The sequence below is a fragment of the Anguilla rostrata genome, chromosome 6 (assembly GCF_018555375.3).
Source record: "Anguilla rostrata isolate EN2019 chromosome 6, ASM1855537v3, whole genome shotgun sequence".
Classification (NCBI taxonomy): domain Eukaryota; kingdom Metazoa; phylum Chordata; class Actinopteri; order Anguilliformes; family Anguillidae; genus Anguilla; species Anguilla rostrata.
This window is the reverse complement of record NC_057938.1, coordinates 23,580,085-23,605,180: the sequence shown is the minus strand read 5'-3', so window position 1 is coordinate 23,605,180 and position 25,096 is coordinate 23,580,085. Positions and strand designations below refer to the sequence as shown.

General features: G+C 39.1%; 2 protein-coding genes across 3 annotated transcripts; one reads left to right on the top strand and one right to left on the bottom strand.

Moving 5' to 3' along the window:
* Window positions 1–2,205: 2,205 nt before the first annotated feature.
* LOC135256861 (PDZ domain-containing protein GIPC3-like) lies at window positions 2,206–11,514 on the top strand. Its single transcript, XM_064339091.1, has 6 exons — window positions 2,206–2,610; window positions 3,733–3,918; window positions 4,777–4,957; window positions 6,698–6,807; window positions 9,428–9,509; window positions 10,834–11,514. The coding sequence occupies exons 1-6, from the start codon at window positions 2,359–2,361 to the stop codon at window positions 10,977–10,979; spliced, it is 957 nt and encodes a 318-aa protein (XP_064195161.1). The 5' UTR covers window positions 2,206–2,358; the 3' UTR covers window positions 10,980–11,514.
* Window positions 11,515–17,549: 6,035 nt separating this feature from the next.
* Window positions 17,550–24,628, bottom strand: LOC135256860 (thromboxane A2 receptor-like). 2 transcript variants are annotated; one of them, XM_064339088.1, is made up of 5 exons: window positions 24,271–24,628; window positions 23,745–23,778; window positions 23,536–23,634; window positions 22,166–23,028; window positions 17,550–20,223 (listed from the first exon to the last, which is right to left on the bottom strand). In XM_064339088.1, the coding sequence occupies exons 4-5, from the start codon at window positions 22,949–22,951 to the stop codon at window positions 19,924–19,926; spliced, it is 1,086 nt and encodes a 361-aa protein (XP_064195158.1). In that variant the 5' UTR covers window positions 22,952–23,028; window positions 23,536–23,634; window positions 23,745–23,778; window positions 24,271–24,628; the 3' UTR covers window positions 17,550–19,923. The 2 variants fall into 2 exon arrangements, with proteins under 2 accessions (XP_064195158.1, XP_064195159.1); XM_064339089.1 differs by lacking the exon at window positions 23,745–23,778.
* Between the last annotated feature and the right edge of the window lie 468 nt (window positions 24,629–25,096).

The window sequence follows — 25,096 nt, the reverse complement described above, 5'->3', positions numbered from 1 at the left end:
AATTTTGGTTTGGTGTTATTTTGTTTGTTGTAAAAATAGTTCCAACCTGAATTTCTTACAGTTGTACTAATCTTCCCTATCTTGGGAAGAAATGTGTTTCCTTCCACAGGCAGACTAATTCCATGAAAATAATATTTAGGCTAAGATGTATTATAGCCAACAAGCTTTAAACATACTCACGTTGGAAAGTCTTTATTGCAGTTGTAGTTTGTCCACATGCAGCTTACTTGTTTTTTTTAGATGGGTATACATTTTTAATTTGCTAGGTTAAACAGTTTTCAAGCAAGCCCTTTATGCAATCATTAAACACAAATAAGGGCATAACATGCTTATATTGAAGCCATGTTTACATGACAGTAGTTCTCTGTATGTTCATCACAATTTTAACATTGCATGGCAACTAGGCTACACCTGGCAGGCAGGAAAAGAACAGCAAGCAGTTCTATAGTTATTTGCTATTTAGGAAGAGAATGAATATTATAATCCTGTGGAAGGTAACTTCTCTATTCCCAGAACAGGTGCAGAATAGAATATCCTGTCAAAGTACGCTCATTTCCTATGCTCACTTGTTTTACTGACAGAACTCAACTTGAAAAATCGATTTTAGTTTACTTTTTGATCATTTTTATGAATTTAAACACCATACACACCTTTTATTAAACTTGAAGAAATTATGAATTTTGAAGTCTTTGTAACTTTTATATTCCATGCCAGGAACTAATTTAGTTTCCCTTTCTTGAACTTTCAGAGATTCCCTAGCTTTCTTGTGGTGTGCTGCACAGAACTCGACACAATGCTTTAAGTATATATAATATCCTTTGATTTATACTCAATACTTGCTATACATCCCAGCATCCTGATGATCTGTTTTCCTGCTGCAAAACAATGCCTTGACCCCAATCAACTACTAAATCTTTTTTTTCTCTTTTCCAAATTCCTGCCTTCATTTTTTTATTTATTCCCATTGTGCAGAATTTTGCGCTAAATAAATAAGGAAAAGCTCTGGAGCCAATTCTGAACCCACTCTGAAATAACTTGTTGTTCCCACTGACATAATTTTGAAAATGAGCCTCTCGTATTGCACTCAGTCCAAATGAAACTCAAATTTATAAGTCCAATAGGTTTGTTAGGCATGACTTCCCCCTGCGACAACCTTGTCGGTTAGGCCTGAAGATTGGGCCGGGCCTAGGATTTTGGTTGCCCTAAGCAAATTTGTGAGGGGCGGGGTGCTTTTGGATTCCATCGATCCTTCTTACATTACATTGTTATGAAATGTTCGGTTGTGGCCCTAAACAACCACATAGACCGTTTATGCCACAGACCGGCCCTGCTGAAGATGATGCTTTTTTTTTGTCAAGAACCTCAAACTTGCACCTATGTAACAACTGTAGTATTTTACATGAGATACAAGTTGAACCGACAAGGCTATGTTTTCCTGGATCAGTGCAGTTTACTCCGGTTTGTAGAGAGTACCTGTCAGTAGTCTACTGATAATATCCTGTAGCGCTTTAAGGGTGCGTGGATGTATGACACCAGGGCCTGTCACCTTATTTGTCAAAATATATGGTTCCATCTTCTGCATAGTATCTCTATTTTAAACTCTACAAAACCTTTTGTACAATGAACAAACAACCATAAAAATGACTAAAGCACACATCATGCTAAACCACATGCATCCAGTTCTTGCATTATTTACAAATAAGACAAATTCAGAATTCTATATAATGTCAAATATTTAAAAAAATATATATATACAATTAGTCATTGAAGCAAGAAATGTGCACTCACTGTAATGCAATGCAAATTGTGTAATGCAATGCAAAATAAGATCATATTGATCAAGATTCTGTTTTGGTAATACAAACCAACCTTTAAATCAAGCATCGTTGTAGTGTGCAATTGCAGTGTCCATTAAATGCCACGTACAGTATGGACAAAACTATAGTATAAAAACCAAAGTGTTTTTGGCTCTGTGGGTGACACAGTGATGTTAGTGACACAGGTGGTGATTTCCTAGAAAAGAGGGGAAAATGTGTAAAAAAAAAAGAAACTAAAACACATTCAGAATTTTATACTTGACTGACAGACTGATGTGCTGGAGTGCCCTGCGGGAGGGCCTGTGCACTAATGTTCTAAAGCAGGTAGTTGGGGATTACTGTGCTTCGCTTGCTGAAGAGCTCTTGCACTCATCTCTGGTGACATGAATAAGATCCCTCTCCTGAGGGGTGTCGGATATCCTGCGGGCTCTCAGGTGACCCGTCACCTGGTCACGCTCTTCATTAATTCAGCGGGTGAACTCTGGCACCGAGAGCCCCGGCCGTGTCGCAGGAGTCCCGGAAGAGCGCGGAATCCAGGCAGATGCAGGACGGAGGATCCGCGGGCCTGCTGGCGACGGGTCCGGCGGGCGCAGGGGAGGAGGCCGTCCGCGAGGCCGTGCCTTCGGCGCCTCCGCTCCCCTCCTCCCCGGGAACGCCCGCCCGGACCCGGCCCAGGCTGGTGTTCCACACCCAGCTCGCTCACGGCAGCCACACGGGCACCATCCACGGCTTCACCAACGTCAAGGAGCTGTACGTCAAGATTGCAGAGGTGTTTCTCATCTCGGCTTCAGAGGTAGGCCATAGTCCGCTGCTTCCCTTTCAAAAACTCATCCAAAGGTTTTTTGTTGTGAGACATGCATCAAATAGTGTAACATTATTGCGTCTTCAGTGCAGTACGACAATTGATTCAGTCATTTGTCAGAATTTAATTCTGCTATAAAGTGACTGTAGAGGAAGTTTTAGTTATCATGGTGTTATTTAATTGACCACACATGACACAGAAGGGTATCTGGCTAGTCATGAACAATACACACTTCTTTCTGTTGTGTGTTTTTGTTGAAGGTCGCTTAGAACGTTTTGCCTGTATCATGAATCTGAATCTTAATAATTTATGTCACATTGCGCGACAGTATTCTCGGTTGCTAATGTGGTCATTTAAGCTATCAAATGAACAGTAATGGTTCTGAAGCATTTTAAGTGGGGGTTTGAAATCTATATCATCAAAATGGTTTGAACATTGATCTGATTTTGTTTTCTCAAGACGTGTTAAACTGCATGTTTGTACCACAATCTACCAGCACATATGGAAATCTTAGAACTTGCTTAGAGTTATTTTCAGAAGAATCCTCTTAAATATTTACAATTTGGCAAGTTGAAAGGTGAGTGTGACTGTATTAACCAGTGTAGTTCCGTTTACTCACCTTTATAAATTTTGTAGATGGTTCCAGAAATGCTCAGTTCTCATGACTGAAATGTATATGTGCATTTTTGTTGTACACAATTGTCTGCCATATTTCTGCCATGCATCTTCAGTTGATATGAGCAGTGGTAGCCACACATAGTAGATTTCAGCACAGGAGTGAAAAGCATGAGTACAAGACACAATGTTTCTGGCCAATGTGAAAAAGGATCACACCATCACATGAAAATTTGAAAGCTAATTTTCAGAGTGTAGTTGCAGGGAGAAATGACCATGCTTTGATAGGAGAGACATTACATTACAGTACGTACATTAAAAATGTAATACATCTTGATTTGGAAACAGGTTTCCTATGTATAAACTGTAGGGCAGGTTATTACCGATGATTATCATGTACTGCCTCTTAAAGAATATTCACATTGACATTCAATTTAGATGCCACAATCAATGTCTGCTGATAGAGATGACCTGTATCCCCCCCTCCCACCCTCGTAGATCCTGTTCTGTACACTGAACACACATAAGGCGGACATGCAGAAACTGCTGGGGGGACAGATCGGTCTCGAGGACTTCATCTTCGCCCACGTGAGGGGGGAAACAAAGGAGGTGGAGGTCACCAAGACGGAGGAGGCGCTTGGCCTGACCATCACAGACAACGGCGCAGGATATGCTTTCATTAAGGTTGGGCCTTTCCGAGCTAAATAAAGCAGCTTCGCAGAGGAGGGAGGACATCACACATGATTACACATTTACTGCACACTGCAGTAGAACCTCTGCGATAACATTCATAACTTAAGAAAGTGGCATCTAGTGCACCAATTTTGAGGATTTGAATTTGCCATTGATAGTAATCACTATTAACATTACTGTAGATTTTTATTTTTTATTTTACTGTGAACACAGTGAAGAAGCACACAGCCTACTATTGTCCTTCTGCCAACGCATCCTTTTGTCTGCCATTGTTTTGCCAATTGACATTTGCAGCAGTCTGCAAGTGGAAAGTCAGGGCAAAAGAGTTTGGATGAGAATTGGCTATTCTGAGAAGGCAAAACTGCATGAAGGCTGTATGTAGGCAGTGTAGTATAATGGGTAAGGAACTGGTCTTATAACCTAAAGTTCACAGGTTCGAGTCCTGGGTGGTACACTGCCGTTGTACGGTTGAGCAAGGTACTTAACCTGCATTGCTTCAGTATATATCCCGCTGTATAAATGGATGCAATGTAAATGCTATGTAAAAGTTGTGTAAGTTGCTTCTGCTAAATGCCTGTAATGTAATCTAATGTCCTTTGGAAAATTGACCTCCAAAAGACCAAAGATGTGGGGTACACTTGGAACACTACCAAATATTTTCTGTGGAGTTTATTTTAAAAACCTTTGTTTTGTAGCTTGTTTATTTTGATCTACTTTGAGTTCAGTTGTAATTAGTTGCCCATGTTAATTGATTATTGTAAAGAGGGCAAACTATGGAGCATTTACAAAATCATGATGCATAGTTAGTGACGGATTCCACCCTTTGTCCTAATTTCACTATGTAAACAGAGAATCAAAGAGGGAAGTACCATTGACAAGCTGAAGACAGTATGTGTAGGCGACCACATTGAGGCCATCAACGAATGCAGCATCGTTGGGTGCAGGCACTATGAGGTGGCCAAGATGCTGAAGGAGCTGCCCAGAGGAGCACCCTTCACCCTCCGCCTGGTGGAGCCTAAGAAAGCCTTTGGTGAGAGGGCACGCTAACACATAGAGCCACGACTCTGCAATTCATTCACTCTTAAGACTGGGTGATGTACATAACACTAACCAATCCATCAATGAATAAATAAATCTGGCAATGCATTCGCTATAACACATTTTTTTTGTTTTACAATAGATTTGTCACAAAGTACTGATCAAAAGGTGTTTTCCAGGGAGAATTGAACATTAAAATACCACCCTGTTCTATTTTCTACATTCATCGAGACTTCAAGTCTTTCTATGACACGTGAAATGAATGTTTATTTACAAACACAATTTGCGAAAATTCAAGCACTCAAGCAAACAACAGTTTATTTTACCTTTTGTTTAGTGTAATGGAGATTAATTCAGCAGCAAACTAACACAGCGTTTCCCCGCCTTTTTCCTTCCGTGGCACACTTTCCAAATTTACAGAATCTCATGCCACACCACTCTCAAAAGAAAAAAAACGCGAGCGACGTAATGACGTTGATGTGATGTGCCAACAGTAGGCTTAAATGTTATTTTGGGGTTTTAATTAAGCAATATGCATTTTAATGACATTTATTTAGGCTTTTGTGAATGGGATTTGTTCAGTTGTTTTTAATCATTTGAACATAAAAAGATTTTTTAAAGGATTTTTCACACGGCACACCAGAGTGCCGCTGCACACCGGTTGGGAAACGCTGAACTAACATATGATGGATCAGTTGAATATTGAATTCCTTGAAAAAGGAACAGTGTGCATAAGATTCCAATAAATGTGCAACACACAATATGAATACACCACTAAATTATTATCAGGTTAAAAGGAACACTAAAATTAGTTTATGAATTATATGTTTGAAATTATCTGTAGACATTAAACTGAGAGCAAATCAGAGTTTTATAAAACTGTTGAAACAGTGCCTTGCTGTGGTAATAGGTTGGCAGTGCAAAATGAGGCAGGTGTTTGCCAATGGAAATTAGTTTATTACAGAAAATAATTCTACTGCGGACAAAAACCGAAGAATGAACAATAATGTAGAGATTGAACAGAAATATCAAATGTAGCTTTTATGTATACTCTATCTAGGGGGGATTTTCATACACTAATTATTTATGGGCCAGCATATCCAAAAAGTGGTGCTACTGAACTTCTTGCTGGGAAAGGCAAAGACAGCCATTTGGCTTACTTTGAAAAATAGAATAGGTGGCATGGGTTCATTGGAACATGGACATGTTTTAAAGGGATTTATTCAGAAGCAATTGCTCACTGAGGTGACATATTTTGCATTGGGCTTCAGGAGGATTTGGGGAGTGGGGGGTTTTCTATGTATGCTGAATGTGGAAGGAAAACTAGAACTGAGTATTGGTATGAAGATCTATTTTCACAATCGTGGTTTTTTGTTTTGATTTTGTGACTGTGTAGTTTGGTTGATTTTGTTTTGTTTCTTTAGGTTTCTTGCAATGGTTTCTTTTCTGTGATTTTATTTACTACTTTTTTCCTTTTTTCTGTGTGCGTGTGTGCGTGTCTGTGTGTGCATGTGAGTGGGTATTTTGTATAATGTCGTGAACATGTTGGTCTAACTTATTTATTTTTTTGTTCTGTGCAATAAACGAGACCTAAAAGTCAGTCTCTCTCTCTCTCTCTGGATTTGTTTTGGGTTTGTAAATAGTGGTTTGGGGTAGGTTTTCAGGCAACTGTAGAAAGTTTCTGTGTTCCAATAAAAGAACATTAAAAGTCAAAAGTCTCCCTCTCTGTCAGATATGATTGGCCAGAGAACGAAGGCACCCAAGTCCGGTGAGGGAAAGATGACGAGTGGGAGAGAGACCCTCCGCCTTCGAACCACGGGGGCTGCCACTGTACAGGAAGAGGTGAGTTTGCACTGGCACACGCAGACACGGATGACATGTTCATGGACGGTGAGTAACCCATAACAAATAATTATTCACCGATAAGATTTCCCATAGACAGTGACCATGGATATAACCCTAGAGGATCAGTGCTTTAGCAGAAAAACTGAAATACCATAGAGCGATAGCAGGGATGGACTTTTGTCCAGTTCAGCCCACCACAATCAGCCAGGCACCAAATCATCCTTTGCTGGTGATTTACAAATCTCCTGCCTCTTTTTATCACACTAATTTACTGGTGAGCTGAAAATTGGTGGGGCGCAAAACTTTCCTTTAAACTAATCATTGATGTCAAACTAATTGAGTTAATTTTCAGTGATTAACAAGCATGCAAATGATCTGACTAATCATTGAAAGTGAAGCTTCTTGCGTTGTGTAGGGAGATTAATGATAATGCGTTTGAAAATCAGTTAGTTTAATCACTAGCAGTGGCAGAAACTTCGATTTCCTGAGTATCAATTTTGTGCACATTTTTATCAACATTATTTGCGATACATGCCTTTTCTCGCTGATTCATGGCAAATATCTAATGCGTAGATTGTAAACAATCTTGAAGTGCAGGTTTTGTTTTTGCTGGTTATTCTGAAAGCGATCATGGTAGATAACAGACTGGTGTATCTTAAGTGTAGACTACTTGGTGATTAAAACAGATTTTTAACAGATAAATTGAATTTTTTGATGTAATCCCCTAACACGGTACGAAGACGCTGTGTGTTAGGCTACTTGCCATTTGATTAGTCTGATCATTGGCACGCTTGATAATAAAGGAAAATTAATGAAAACAGGTTGAGATCAATGATTAGTTTAAAGGAAAGTTTTGTGCCCCACCAATTTTCAGCTCACCAGTCACCACTGATAATTACCGATGTCTGAAGTAAGTAGAAGTGATTAAATAGATAAAGTAGTCCTACTCGCACACACACAAAAAAAAGGCTACCTGGCTGTGGATCAATGTGTCTTCCGCAAATACTCGACTCCACATGTTTGAAAGCTGGCATTGATGTAAAAAAGCATGAAACAATTTTAGATCTTTCGCTAATGTTAGCTAATAGCTACACAATTAAGCTACAAGAAATAAAATCCAAAAGACGTAAGTTTGTTCACTACGATGTTATATTGGTAACACCGGGAGCTTATTTTGACTTGGTAAGTTACGTAACAGCTTCTACGAGCATTCCAGCTTGTCTCTGTGAAAGCTACAGGAGTGAACAGTCTCCTGATAATTATAGCTAGCTAGTAGCTTCAGCTAAAATCTAATCTGAATTTGTTCTTATAGGGGCATCATAGCTCAGGAGGTAAGTGTGATTGTCTGGCAGTCGGAGGGTTGCCAGTTCGATCCCCCGCCCTGGACGTGTCGAAGTGTCCCTGAGCAAGACACCTAACCCCTAATTGCTCCCAACAAGCTGATTGGTACCTTGCATGGCAGCCTTTCATTGTTGGTGTGTGTGTGAGTGTGTATGTGTGAATGGGTGAATGAGAGGCATAAATAGTAAAGCACTACATAAATGCAGTCCATTTACCATTTAGGAAATGTGTAAAAGCATGTGCAGAAGTTGTTTATAACTGGAATGCTTTATTATTCATGCAAAGTAATTTTAAGTAGTTACATATCTCATATTGACAACAAATGTCTATCGATACAATTTTTATATGTATATTGCTTTGCTATTGATTTTAACTACATTTTCTAATCTGCATAGCCTCAATTATTATTATTATTTTTTATTTATTTATTTAGATTTAAGGACAGATTTGGTAGTTTTAGTTTAGAACCTCTTGTTTTAATTACTATTTCAGTTTACAGTGTTTTTTTCCCCACATACTTTTCGTATTAGTTTTTTTTTTTTTATGATAGTAACATGTGGAATTAATTAGATTATTTATAAAGAGCATTTATGATGATTGATAATGATATATAAAGACCCAGAAACGTGCAGCCAAAGCCAGCACTTAGCAATGGCATTTTTATTGCTTTTGGATTACTTGGCTGATCGTGCCTTGGAGAGAGAGCGCGTCTTCAGGGGCCGTGCATATGAGGCACAGATACGTTTGCGATGAATGGCTGATGTTTGCACACAACTCTGCAAGTGGAATACATTTTATAGGATCCCTAGGGTGCTTCCTTATGCAAATCAACATGAACAGGCACACGCATTCAGTTAGCATTCATCCTCTGATATACTTTGGATAAACATAAAAGGTCTGTGCATATTTCATGAATCCCACATTGGTTTTTCGTGGGTTCTTTTAAGAGCAAAAGCAGGAAAAGTCCACTTTATAATTGTTTTTTTTCAATCTGTATATAGCAACATGGAAATATGTTTTTTTTTTTATTTACATTTTTATGTCATGAGCTCTCATATTTAAGTTTCAGCACAATAAATGTTTTGTGAATATATACTGTATGATTTGCCCATGATTAGACATTAATGTACATATCGCACTGTTCTGAGTAGAAAGATCAAACTGTAAATTACCACTGATGGTAATAACAAGCTTCCATTTTATTAACTTCATCTAATTGATTGAATGTTTGATACTGATTCTTGATACTGAGTCATGGAGACTTTCCTTTCCCCAGCCGGACGAGTTCGAGGAGAGAGCTGTGAAGACAGTGGATGACCTGCTAGAGAGTTACATGGGCATCCGGGACCTGGAGTTGGGTGAGGTGGATTGCTTCTTTTTTCCCCCGCTGAAATGACTGAGCTCTGGGTCAGCACTTTCCTTTAAATGTCTTCAATGACCATGTGTCAGAAATTCTGGAAAATAGCAAGGAATGGAAAGACAAGGAATGCCAAGGTAATGCCAAGGTAATGATCAGATCAAGGTAATAATGAATACTGTATGTACACCATACATGTTTTTGGGTTGTGGCACACTGAGTTACACAGCCAGTATCAGTTGGTGACATCCCCAACCTAGAATAATGTTCCCCAACCTAGAATAATGTATTCCCTTAACTCACCAAATTTTCAGAGTAGCACAATGCCGATGCAAACATATAAAGTACTGATGGCTAACTTAATGTTTTATAAAAGGCAGCTTTTACTGAACTAACTAAAATAAACTGAAGCGTAGCATCTGAAGACGGGAACTTAAACATGCTCTCAGGAACCATTAGCAGTGTTATCCCTTAAGCCCTTGGTGAGGGTTTTCCCTTTAGTTATGTGCAAAGATATCAACAAGCAGTCGTTCCGACGCTTGAGGGATTGAGGGATTGAGAGGTGGTTTAAAGCAGCACTTTAAAACCATTGAGTGTCGCTACCCTCACATATTCCAGTGGTCGCGCAGTACAACAGTGCCCAGGAGACCATTCTGAGGCAGTAATATATCCTGTAGAGCAGAGGTATATGCATATCTATCTGGGTGCTGTGTGAATGATTCAGCTGGGATTTCTGAAAGTTATTAACTTGTTTAGAGAGCTGCACTCATGCTTATTTGAGTAGTTGACTATAAAGCTAAAGTAATTGGAAATATAAAATGATTAAGAAATACTTGATTTTCCAGACTTGAGAACTTGATAGACTTGATGCCTTGATATGCCAATACCTATTTGCTTAATAATAATAATAATAATAATAATAATTATTATTATAATAATAATAATAATAATAATAATAATTTGGCAGCAATATTGCCAAATATTAGACAGGTGGCTGTTCATTGACCATGGTGATTCGTGGAATTATTGGGAAGTGTTGTGATGCTGTCTGGGATAGGGCCTAAGATGGCGATGACAAGATGGAAAGATTAGCTTGTGAGTCAGTGGTGTCTGCAAGTTATCAGATTGGGATCCATTGAAGAACCTTTCTTGGCTCAGGGGTATCAGCATGGGTTTAGAGGTCAGAGTTAGCAACGCTAAAGACCATTGGAAATGGTGCAATGTGTTCCGCTAATGGGTAATTGTCCAACTGAAATTTTATGTGAGGATCTGTAAGGGTCTCACTCGCCAGCAGGGAACTCAAGTATGGCACTTCTCTCTTGTAGCGGCCACTATAGTGGAGGCAGGCAAAGACAAGAAGAACCCAGACGACTTTGCCCAGGCTCTGGATTCGGTTCTGGGGGACTTTGCCTTCCCGGACGTGCTGTTGCTGGATGTGTGGAGCGCCATTGGGGATGTGAAAAGTGGATGAGGAGAGGTGACCACATGCTCTAAATCATGGGGGTGGGGCAGGTCTCTAACACACACAATGTATGCATGTACTGTACAATACTCTTTAACTTTCAAAAGGGCTTTAATGGATTTTCTAGTAGTAGCTTTCAGAAATTACTGACAATCCACACCGGGAGGTGTGCTTCCCTTGGAAATGAACAACTAACTTAATTCATGTTAAGGTCTGTGGTAGCAGTATTAGTCTGAACAACAATCATGATGTTCGTAGTCTGAAAATGCACTTTATCCACTGCAAGATTAGGCATAATGATTAAAGAAATATGATTTCCAGGGCTACACAAATTGGAAATTTAAGCCTTGGCTCTCGCACACCCGTAAACAATATAAAATTTTCCTTAAATGATTTGCTTTCATGGAACACCTCTGCTTTATTGAAATTCCCTGGATGATTTTCTGATTTGCACAGTTAGCTCTGTAGGCCTTTGCTTTAACACCAAATACCATTGCTGCTGTAAACCACAAGAAAGATTATACAACCATGCACACAACCAAACCAAGTAGACAGAGACAAATAAAAACAGAATTTTAATGCTTTATCCAACCTCTTCTACTGTATGCCTGTTTTAGAAGAATGTTTTCCAATTTGATATTCTACATAATGTGTGATTCTGTCTTTCCTGGAATTCTTGAGTATTCCAATTAATATTGGGCTGCATGTAACATAGTCACTGATTTCAGTGTTTTCATGAGGATTGCAATTTAGCCTGTAAATCTCACTGCTGCTATGTCTACAAGTGCTATGCCCTTCACATTAATCTAGAAAGTATTATTTATTCCATTGCTTCACCCATGCAATGTGAGATCTGCAATCATTGTTTAAAAAATACACAAAAGGGAGAAATGTAACATTTCAATTGTTTCTTCAAGTGAAGGGTAAAGAAAATTAGTGCTAAACATAAGCTTTAATCACAATTGTAAGCAGCTGGTTAATTTACATTGTTGTTGATGTGGAATATGTCCTACATATAACCTATGTATTTACCCATATCCTGTCACTGTTATTGCATATGCTTATGTGTGCAGGTAAATACTCCTGTTTGTTTGTTCAGGAATATATTGTGGTTTATTTTTATATATTGCCAGTCAAAAAGTTAGGTGTTCAGTCAAATGACAACATGGTCTGGATATGGTACAGAAGATAGATGAGAGTTGTACAGGAATAGCGTTGTTAGTTGTATATATGAGGTGATTATACTATAAGAAGAGCTGAATGTTCAAGACACATATTTTCCAATGCTGCATTCTGACAATTGCTAATAAATGTTATAAAGGATTATTGGTGGGGTGTTTCTTTCACAAAACTGCATATTTGTTGCATATTTACCAGTATCAGAGGGGTACCATGAAACAAGACCAACAGATGGCATCTCAAATAAAGTACTTGTCTCAAGGGGGCTGCTGGGTGGCTCATTTGGCTTAGGCACCACACTGTGGTGTATGGGAGAGCCCTATGGCCTTGGATTGAATCCAGGTCATGTCAGTGCTGTGGCTGATTGCTCACTAGCATTAGGCGCCTGCGATTCATAGCTCTTTAGCAACCCCCTCTGGTCGATTGGTCATCTGTCAACTGCAAATCAAAAGCCGCGTTTCCACCGCAGGAACTTTACCCCGGAACTAGGAACCTTTTGGGTGGAGCTTGCAGCGCTGAACATTTCTGATTGGTCGAGTACTCGCAGCATTTTTTTTGTGTTTGTTTTCAGCCGCCATGTTTAAAAATATGCAGCCGCAAACCAATTTATTTTCATAATAACTTCAAATCAAACTTGTATGTTATGCGGCGCAGTAGCCTAGTTTTGGTTATAGCCTGCCAACGTCTTGGAATTATAACGTGTGCTCTTCTGTTCTTTTCTTGCTTTAGTATTCGTTTTATAAATTTTTTTTATAAAAAGCATTTGTGCTGGGACAGCATATTACGTACCAAAACATTCAAACGGATTAATTCGGTTGCTGAATATTTTCTTCCGGATTTTCTTTGTTAGCCCGTTGTAATTGACTCAAAACGTTTGATACAGTTATGTGAGGTATGCGGTAGTTCTGCTTAATTCACATTGGTGATACAGTAAAAGTAAACTGGAAATCACCTTCCGCACTTTTTGTCAGGGTAAAATAACAGGTTAATTCTAGTAATCGTCCCTTTAGCTTTTTCAGACTGCCGTAATTTTACTCTGCCATTCTTCAATTCCACAAAAAGACCAGGAAGACTATGGACTAATTTATGGTGCATGGTTCGCATCTGGAGGGCACACTTCGCTGCTCGGCTAGCAGTAACTTTGAAGGAAAGCAAACGGTGGCTGTACCACTACTAATTTAAATTTTCACGCAAGTCCGAGTTTTCGTTCTATTCTTGTCATTTTGCGATTTGCGATATGGAATTGACGATGAGAAAGTAATCAAACAGCAAATTGTTTACAACGTGTGCATGTTTTCTGCTGTTGTTGCCAGTTATACATATAAATGTGAATGCATTCGGTCGCTTCGGATGTCAAGACATGAAAGCGAATGTTCGCATAAAAACATAATGAATGTGTTTGAGAGGATATATAAAACAGTTACAATCTGACTATTGGCCTGTTATATCCTATTTGTTGCATAACAACGGTCCAAGTTCAACTACCAACGACAGTTTTGCTTGACAACGGTAAAATAAGCCCAAACGGCTGCAGAAGAATATTTCAATTCCAGGTGATTAAATCGATAAAAAAATAAATAAATACAAAAGTAACCATATATAATCATTGTTGGTAACCCGTTGTATATAAGTGGAATAAACCCCTCTGGGCTGTCCCGGTTATTAGAAAATAATGTAGGCTACTTCGGTGGTAGTATGGGGTTACAGAAGAAATCATAGGACAGATGGACCGACGACAATGTCGTTTTTTCATACGTCAGTGGGCTAATTTGCCTAATCTTCGTGGGACTTTAGACCGCAGTGGAAACGCAGACAACCATGGGCTGAAGGAACCTTTTAGTTCCTTGAAAAGTAGTTCCTGGGACTAAAAGTTCCGGGTAATTTTGGTGGAAACGCGGCTAAATATGACTTCCTCTGACTCAACTCTATGCAAACTTAGCTGTAGGCTGCAGTGTGAAAGGAAGCTGTGATACCACATGTTTAGAAGAATCAGATTAACATTATTAAGAAGAAAAAGAGCACTGGTGGGCTCAGCATAGCCTCATAGGCTAAGGAAAGCCTCTACAGTTGACAGAATAATTCCCTTTGTAATCAAGAAACCACCAACACATCTGTCCAAAAGATCAGAAACATTCTTCAGGAGGCAGGTGTGGATGTGTCAGTGACTACTCTCTGCAGAAGACTTAAGGAACAAAACTAAAGAGGCTATAATGCAAGATGCAAAACCACTAGTTAGCCACAAAAACAGGAGGGCAGGTTGCTGTTTATTATTAAGTACCTAAAATAGCCTGTGAAGTTCTAGAAAATGGTATTAATTCATGTGTATCAGAGTGATGGCAAGGGCAAAATGTGCTGCCCAGGATCCAAAGCACCCACCTTCATCTGTGGAGGTTACTTATAAAAAATACTGTAATTTCTACATGGTGACTACAATCAAAATACTAATCAAAGCTGAGCACGAGAAATTCAACCATGTGAATTGTTTGATTACAAATCTAAAATTGTGGAGTGAAGAAGAAATATATATTTTTCCCAAAGATTATGGAGCTCACTATATATTCATATATGAATAAAATATTTGGATTAATCTGCATTCACACTTAAGCTATTTATCACACAGCTTAGTCCATGTAGCCAAGTGCTATGGACGAGCTAGAAATTAACTACCAGAATTTGCTCGACTTTGAGTTCTACATGGGTCGCATGTGCCAGATGACAGCTCTGATTGGTAGTATTCTGATTGTAGTCTCTTTACCCTTATTGGTTTAACCACACTTAATCTTGCATTACTATACATTATAGCTTATATGTCACACTAGAAATGATAAGATGAGGCTGTGAAACTAATGGATGAGTGGACAAAAGTTTAGAGAGAGAAATGCACCCTTATTGCTATGGGCAAAACAACAAAAAAGGGAGCATAAACCCTTGTTAACTGTTCAAGCAGTCTCTAAAATGACTCTCCCTGAGGACTATACTCTCAGGAGTTAAATAGTCAAAAATGCACAAATTTGGATTATATTGGATTGTTGTGCAACCCAGTTACCCAATTAGGAGCTAGATTAAGGCATCAATATTAAACAAAAATTAACTAGTCAGCCTTTTTGTTCTATTTTACCTTGCTATTTAAAAAAAAATTTTTTTTTATCAAATTGTTACGAAAGCATGTTTTCTACATATTTTGAGTAAATAGTTCTGAAGTACCATAATTACATGCACATGAACCCTCCATTCTAACATACGGTGTGAAACAAATGTTTACATGACTGGATGAGTAACAAATGTTTACATGACTGGATGAGTTTATGTTCAAGTAGCAATTTTAGGAAATGGTGAGAATGTAAAGATGGTCACAAATTCTTTGTAAATACCTCCAGGGAAATATGGAAATCAAGGAATCAAATAATGTATTTTGTGTACAGTATTACATAAGGGGAAACCACTGGAAAACTATCGTCTTGGTGGAAAGGACAATGTTACAATAGGAATGACCAGAAATATATATTAAGTGGGCTTGGAATTGGAAATGTTGAACCACAATTCATGTGATGGTCATTTCACTTAAATTGCACTCTAAAGGGTGTGGGAGGGGAAAGTAGTGTTAGAAATGATAATAATATGCTGTCACATGCCAGATGCGGCAGTGTCGGGTTGCCTCAAGGAGAGAAAGTGAGTGCACCCACACAAACACAAAATTAAATAAACGACTATCTTCTATCTTCACCGTTCCCCCTCACGGGTTCCGGGCAAAAACAATAAACTAAAACAAGCCAAAACAACAAAGACAAAAGAAAGTTAAAAAAAAAAGAAAAAAAGGCGCAAACACTTTCCTGTGTACCGCCTGTAGGTGGCCCGCTTTCCAGCCAGCGCCAGCTCCTCCAGCTTCCCAGTGGCAGACTACTGTCTTTTTCTTTTATGCTCAAACAAAGTGCAAAAATAAAACAAACCAAAACTCATAACCACGCTCTCGGTGTGAGCTCCCGGTCTTGGCCCGGAACTGTGGAGCACAGCACACCTTTAAGCACCTGGACTGATTAGCTAACGCAACCCAGGTGCGTGTGCTCTCTCCACCAGCCGGTGTAGCTGAGACTAATCCGCCTCTCTGGTGGACCGAATGCTACACATATGCTACATATGCTTTCTGCAATGATTGTACTTTTTTTTTTTTAAAGAATAACAGCAACACAATCCAGGGAAGACACGTTAATGTATTCCAATGTTGAAGTTCATAATTAGTCTAAACAGATGAAGTCTTGGCAACATTTTGACATAATGACTATGGCTGTGAGTGGCCATGGAAACATTTAGCCTGTATTTCAGTCCTCAGAGGCTCACGGTAGACACACTTTGTGCAGTAATTAGTGGGGTGCAGTCTCAGGACCATGACTAATTCTTCCGCTAAGGACCGTCTGAAGAGCTTGCTTTTACAATGCTTAAGTCTCTAATCCAGGGATTTTCTGTCTTATCTAAAAGGACCAGTGTGAGTGAAGCTTTTTTGTTTAGGCCTAGCACTAATACATCTTACTCAACTGAACAACATTGATTGGAGATTATGATTAGTTCTTTAGTTGAACCAGCTGTTGTAGTGCTGGGATGGAACAAAATGCTCACTTCCACACTGGCCCTTCTTGGATGAATGATTAATTAAGATTATTAAGGTACTGCAGTGTGTTGATTCCTTAATAAATGGCTTCAGGAGGTGATGTTGAATAGAAGAATTACACATTAAAAAAAGAAGTCATGAAAAAATCATAGCCCTAATAATAAATGCTGGTCAGGAACATTACTGGGAATTCACAGTTTTGTGAAGGAGAACTGTCTTAATTAGTATTAGGAGAAAGATTTATAATCATATTAATTATACTTACAGTGCAAAAGAGAACTCAGAAATTGCTTTAGCTATTTTTGGAAAGGAGGGTTGAAAATGAATAGAATCATGCAGCTCTTACACTACCATTGAATCTTTGCAACTAGTAATGTGTAACAAAGATGATGACTGGAGGCTTTCCACTTATCATGACTTTTTTCATTTTTTTTACCTGGCAAATATTCAATTTAAACAACAAGCTGTTGTTTTTGAGTTTAGTCTAGGCTTGAGAGGAGCTATTTGGTCAAATGTAGCAATAAAGCACAAATGAAATCTTAGTTTATTTATCTATTGAGACTAAGGCAATAAGTCAATGGAGAAGCTGGCTTAAACAGATCTGAAAACTTCTGGAGTGGATACTGTGTGACCACCATGAGGAAATTGCCTACTTTTTAAATTTTTAAATTTTTGCATTTTCCCAAAAATTCTGAATGGCAGATGTATGTTCTTGCTCACTGTTCCAGCGTCCTTGGTCAGTTTGAGAGATTGCAGACAAGTTTGTTTATTTATTTATTTATTTATTTGACAGGGACAATACGCATTGATCGACATCACTATTATGTTACGTAAATTTGCCAGATTTAGCTGGATCGCTAATTTCCATCTGCTGTCCCTGGGCAGGCTGATGTTAACACATTAATAACAAGCAGACCAGACTAGAAGCCATAGTACAACATTAAAAGTATGTAAGCATGATCTGCTCCACAATTTGATGCTAAGCCGCTGTTTTAAAATAATCGCAGTTGAGATTTGAGACTTTGAGACTGAGGAGGACTCTTCATTGGTAGCTAATACAGTACCTTAACGGTATGAACACCCAGCCCAGAAACCATATTTTTGGTTAGTAATGTGTGCATAAATGAATGATAAGTGTCATGGCCGGCTCAAAAACCACAACAAATAATGGGCGGTGACACAAGAAGTTAAAGCAAAAAAAAAAACCATTCATTTATTTGAAACGGCTAAAAATGGCAAAGTGCTATGACGTGGTGGTCAGTAAGTCAGTGTTGGCGTGCATGCATGGATGTTAAAATAGTGAGTGGAGTGTTGTATGGTAAAAGGAAAAACAAAGACAAAGATGTGGCGCGTAGGGAGCAGAGTTTCCCCTTTCTCTCTCCTCATGGCACAAGTGGGGTGCGCTCTTATAGTACTGAGAACACCGGGCCCAGGTGTTCCCAATAAACAACAACCTGACCACACCTACTGGGCATCTGCAACACAAAACACAAAGACAAAGACAAGCAGCCAGCCCAATGGCCAAAATAGGTGGGGTTGTCACATAAGGCTAAGAAGGTATGCCACTACATTATACACTGCCTGGCCAAAAAAAAAAAGTCACACACTTTAATATTTCATTGGACTGCCTTTAGCTTTCATTACGGCGTGCATTCATCGTGGCATTGTTTCGACAACCATACGCAACGTCACAACATTTATTTCCGTCCAGAATTGCATTCATTTTATTAATTTATGCGGCAATAAAATTAAGTCAGCTGAGTGCCTGAATGTGTACTGAATGACCAGGTTATCCCATCAATGGATTTTTTCTTCCCTGACGGCATGGGCATATTCCAGGACAACAATGCCAATCGGGCTCAAACTGTGAAAGAGTGGTTCTGGGAGCATGAATTGGCCACCACAGAGTCCTGACCTTAACCCCATTGAAAGTCTTTGGGATGTGCTGGAGAAGACTTTATGGAGTGGTTCGACTCTCCTGTCATCAGTACAAGACCTTGGCCAAAAATGAATGCAATTCTGGACAGAAATAAATGTTGTGACGTTGTATAAGGTTGTTGAAACAATGCCACGACGAATGAGACTTTTTTTTGGCCAGGCAGTGTACTTTGAAATGAAGTTAGTAAGAGAGAGGCCACACAAAAAGTTCAAGGTTGTGGAACTTTTTGTGTGGCCCATTAAAAGAAAATCCTTCAGTACACAGCTTGGTCTTGAAACACAATATTTGGAGACTAGGGCAGGAGAAATGGTGTTAGAAGGTCGTTCATTTATAGGCTTCAGAACAAAAGGTTAATTGTTTTCTGCCTTATGTTCTTTTATAGGTGTCAAATGAACACAAGCAATACAAATATTAATTTATATGAAATAATTATTAATCAATATGAAATAATGGAACAATACACAAACTTAATATCACTGAGCACAAGATTCTGTCATATATCAATATGACCCCCAGTAAAAACTCTGAAAACTCAATTTAAAACAATGGGGTCCATTTTGCCCTATTGGCAGATAATGGTAAATAAATAGAATTGGGGAATTGTGTGCCCAACATTCTCATTTTCTGAAAAGAAGAAATAGTTTAAACACAGTTTATTAATTATATTCATATTAATTCACTTTATCCCAGCAAAAATATAATTAATGACTTATTCAATATTTGTAGGAGTCATGTTTTCAGTTCAAGACAAATTGGTCAGGTCAGCTTAGCCATACCATCACTATGAAAGTATCAGTTAGTCCATCAGCAAGACAACCTCAGCTTTGCAGTCAGCCATTCCATCCCTATCTCCACAATGGCTACACAGGCAGATCATATGATAGACACATGGCACAGATGTGCAGTGTTACTCCATCTCCTATAACGTAACCAGACCCACTGTCTCTTTTACAAATGGATTCATCTGGACCATAGCATGTTAAGCAAAGTATTCCTCCAAGCTGCACAGAGACTTTGTTGCAGATGGCGTGCACAGACTGAGTGAGTCACAGATCCCTAACTGTCTGGACAGCTGAATGATTACAAAACTCATGCATGCATGCTAATATTTCAAACTAAAATGAGAGAACTGTCATTGTACTGCTTGGCATTAACCAACATCAAATGAATAACATAAATAATTACAATATTAGCAAAAAATGTAAACCAGAGCTTGGATATGACAGGAGAAATCAGGAGGCTTTGGGAATGGAAAGGTCCTCCACAAATGGAACTTCCCCACAGGCCACCTCCACTCCAGTCAAGGGCTGCACAAGTCTCCTCTGGGAGGTGGTGCTGGTTCGGTACAGGCTTATCCTGGATACATGGGGCCTGTCTTTCCCTGCTGGGAGAATGCGCTTGAAGATGGAACAGCGGAACAGGATGTAGACCCAGGGGTCCAGGATCTGGTTACAGGTGGCAAAGCGAAGCCACAGCAGCAGGCTGCCTATCTTGAGATGGCTCCCTGATAGCACGGTCTGCCCAATAAACACCTGTAGAGAGGTCCAGGAAAATGTGCTCAGCTGTGTCCATGTCAGCAATGTACAACACTTACACACTTTTCATGCAAAATTCATTTAAAAAAATATTTTGCAGCTAATAGTATTTTTTGGGAACCACAACCAGAACCTCATAGTTAGAAATCCGGCACCACTTAGCAAGTGGGCTGGCAAACCTTCCCCCTCACACTCAGTGGTTAAAGTCAGATTTGAAATGTAAAATAGTTTTAAAATAATTATAAAAGCACAGGGTAACCTGTTAAGATCATATTTACCATGAGCTTGATTCAATTAAACATGGTTTGATTGAATTGTTTATGCCCTGAAACTACCTACAGGTATACATGTTCAATCAAACTGTTTTCCATGTTTATTGCTGCCTGTCCAGTCAAATGCAACCCATGGTGTGAATCAAAAAGCACACTTTATTGAGACACAGCATTGGATTAATCCAAGGTCAGCGATGCATGGTAAATACTCATTTCTGAGTTGACAGTTGGAATTATCCTGCCATTTCTGAAATACCAATATAGAGAAGTGCAATTTTTCAGATTGTCAATTTTGTCAAACTTTTTCAATATTTGGGCTCATTCCCTGTCATTTCCTTTTTGACAGGGGACACCCACTCTCTCCCATCAAATTCAAGCTTCTGCTTTCATTGTTTTCATTATTTAAATTCTGGTCTACTGTTATCTTTATGGTATAACTTTCAGGTTTTGCTGCAAACTGTATTGACTGGTGTTGACTCCAATGAACAGGAAATTGTCATTTCATTACTTTTAGCTTTAAAAATTCTTGCAATATTTTTTGCATACCAAGTATAAGGAAGGAGGGCAAATAGATATAGCTAACAGTTTCCAGTAATTACTGTGCTATTTTTTTTTGTGTGTTGGTGGTAAGTTTAATTTTGTGGACCCGGACCAAGTAAAAGGATTTTTTTAAATGATTGGTAATCACCTAATTTGTGCTACATTGGATGATATAGACAGAAGATGGAAATAGTTGCTTAATCACCTTCAGTGCTTGAGTGCCTAATTGGATACCCTTAACCCCTTAAGTCTCACTGGCTCTGGTTAATTTGCATTCATTCCATTTTTTATGGTGAAATATTCAATCAATCTGGCGACACCATTTGAAAGTGTTAATACTCATGGTTCTCAATAAATAATTTTACGATGCCAATGTTTTAGGGACAACAGTTTCTTGTTTTGAAACATAGCAGGGTGGCAGAACAAGCTCAGGGAGACTGCACCTTCTTCGCTTTTTTAAATTCCACAGACGACATATGACGACATGAATCACAATAAAGTCGATATTCTTATCACGGCAAGAATCCAGCGAACAAGTTCCATCTAAAAACATGCTAACTCGAAACCTTGATAGAAGCTCATTGTTTACTTAGACATTTGTTGGATGAATTATCATTGTCTAATGAATACATGTAAAAAGTATTGTGTACAAAATTATGTTATTTCCGGTTTGCATAGATTCTCTGGAACAAAACAAGTCCACCTATCAGATTCTCTGACCAGTACTGGCCAAGCAGTCCCTCAGTAAAGCCAATGGGACCCACAAAACCTCAACATGAATACTATAACTTCTGCCCAGTACACTGCCAGACGTTGGCATTTTAGATAATGACGGTGTATCGACTGTTAGGCTTGCATAATAGGACATGCAATGTTTCCTCTGTTTAAACAAACTATAACTTTTTCAGTGCACATGAGCTTCTTAACATTCTTGAAACTTTATGCCAACAAAGGTTGTTTTACGACAAAAAATGATTTTGCATGGCCTAAGTCTAAACAGAAGACTTGCCATTTAGAGGCCTTGGAAGGCGTTTGGGCTATGTAATTTTCAGGCTTTTGTCAAAAAAGGGGATACTACAGAAGGGGTTAACCATATGAAATGCTATAAAAGTACAGGACAAACTCACCAGCAGAGGGCACCAGCAAATAGAGGTGATGATCATGATCCAGACAAGCTGCCCCATCATCTCCAATTCCTGGTCCCGCTGTCGCTGCATTTCTCCCTGGCCACAGCATATCCGTAGCAGGGTCACCACACTCACTGTGTTCAACAGGAAGGACACGGCAAGCGAAAGCAGCCCAACCAGGCAGAAGACCAAGCAGAAGGTCATGTCCAGAGGCTGGGAGCTGATGTTGATGAAGCACCAAGACCCAGGCAGCTGCAAGTGGTAGCTGCCTAGCCCTGCCAGAGGCAGCAGGCTGACGCAGCCGGCAAAAACCCACACTGCCAGCACTGTGGACAAGGCCCTGCTCTTTGACATGTTAGCGTAGCGGGCGAAGGGCCTGTGGATGCCCACAAAACGTTCCGCAGCCATGACAGCTCCCAGGAGAAGTGGGCTCAAGCCATAGAAGACCATGGACATGCCCATGAAGTTGCAGAAGTGGCACCAAGGATCCAGCTCACGCCAATTGAAGCGTGTTGTGTGGAAAGAGACTACAATCGATCCCGTCACAAGTAGCCCCATGAAGTCAGTCACCACCAAGCTCGACAAGAAGATGAGGAAGGATGAACATGAGGGACTCTGGGACCTCTGGAAGGCCTTGACCAGAACTACGAAGGCAAACAGGTTGGAGCTGAGGCCCAGTCCAGTGAATACAGCAGAGTAATAGGCGGAGGCAATGGTGTGGTTGTAGTTGAAGGGGGGGCTGTTTATGGAGAAGCATACCGGAGTCTCATTTTTTGTAGAAGCCATGGTGATAGAAGATGTATTTTTTAAATCATCAGGAGAATTAAGAATCAGCTCCAATCAGTCATGTGCCATTCTCCACCCTAGAAAAGATTTATACATGATAAAGCATTTTTTTCTGAAGACAAAACATTTCATGCAAATAAATCTGATAGATCTTCATAGGTTCTTAAGTATGTTGACAAATGGAACCCCAAGGGATTCAGTAATTCATATAATGTGAATATACTGTGCTTTTGACTGACCTCACAATCATGGAATTGAACATACTTTAAGGTTACAGATTTACTATGTATGATGTGGACTGTGGTTATGCTCCTTCGCTCTCAACAGCCCTCTGAACGTATACACAACACTGTTCAGGGATTAGTGTTGCTGAACAGAATAAGAGAATGGTTAGCTTGTTGACTCAGATCCATGCACGGAAACTCTGATCTCTCCTAGCGCTTCCTGTTTCCAGGGGTGTGACTAAATAATCACTTCCAAACCTTGTCACTACAGAGTATTACATATGGAAATCCTATTACATATGGAAAAATTCTAAATGTGTCATCCATATAGTCCAGTAACTTCTGAGACGATATACATACTTGAGGTCACATCAGTAATACAGATTACACGGCCGCATCCACAGGACTCCTTGAACTCCAGTCTCTTCGTGTAAGTTTAGAAATTATATCAAATTCATTCTGTAAACAGAATAAAGCATATGCAGAAACTGAATTCTATCACTTTTTATTGAGCTTTTCTCGATATATTACACCATAATCCTTCTGTATTGATCGCATAAGTACCATACCGTAAATCGCACTGGAACTTCTTCCAGAGGATAACTATAATGAAACATATGAATGTGATTCACTTTGAGATGCTTGCCAAAGAATAGAAGAAATTCTCTGTATTGTCAACATTATTATTTTAAATAATGCTATCATCTCTTTATTTAAGTATGTACCTCATATTCACTCATCATAGGATCAAATTAAAACGCTCATGTTAAACTCTCAGAAAAGTACCAACCTACTGCTATATTCCAACTATTTCTGAATCCATCCATTCATCCATCCATTATCTAACTTGCTTATTCTGGTCAGGGTTACGAGGTATTTCTGAATATATACAAAAGGTAATTAAAAATATTTTATAATATGCAGAGATAGCTGCAATGAAAAGTGCATGATACACATGTACTTTACATTGCAGTCCATTACATTTGCAGTATTTGAGTACAAAGTGAATCAATATGAAACATATACATAAATAAAAAAGCAAAAGTACAAGTGAAAGATGAAGGAATTATTGATAAAATATGAAAGATAGGCTACCTTATACAGTGAGTCTCTGTCTTTAGCTCCATTTGAGTGAAAGCAATTTGGTCTGGTTCCTCCAAAGCAACTGCTGCTGCAGATGCGTTCCTCTAAAATGTAAATATGTCATCCAGCTGTTGCTCCGAGCATTTCCTCCACTGACCCAATGGGATAAAAAGTTACAAATGAGATGAAAGCAACTGTTGCAAGCGCTCAATGAATGCATTGTGAGGGTAAAGTACAGTGGGTTTCAGCGATGATGTGGCAAACACAGCAGCTCACACACAAGACGGATTTGAAGGAGAGCTTCCAGTGAAATGCCCACGGGTGTAGTCTCTGGGCGTACTTCAAAAGTAGAGAAAACTGTAAATGTTCCTTAACATTCTTTGAACATTTTTGTTTTATTTTTAAAAGGTTCATTGAACATGCTATTTTCCTATATTGAGCAGCTAACTGCATTTAGCATGAATCAAGGGCTATCATTAACTATTTGTTGGCCGTCTACTTGATCATCTCTGAAGTTGTACACCCAAACAGCTGGACTTACGTACATTTATATATTTTTTCTGAGTGCTGTACATCACAGAAAGATATTTCTGTGGGGCAGGCATTTAAATATTACTGTGGATTAGAGAATTCAGCATTTGTTTAATTTTAAACAGGATTCTACCATCAGAGCACAGCAGACCAGACAACTAGAAACTGCTGATTCTAGGGTTTGAGGGATGGCCAACTACTTGGTGACGTTTATCCTGTGGAACACTGTGTACACTAACGAGATTGTTTTTAAACAATCACATGTGTGTGTGCTTTTGTTTGTTTATCAGTAGTTAGATAAAGTTGG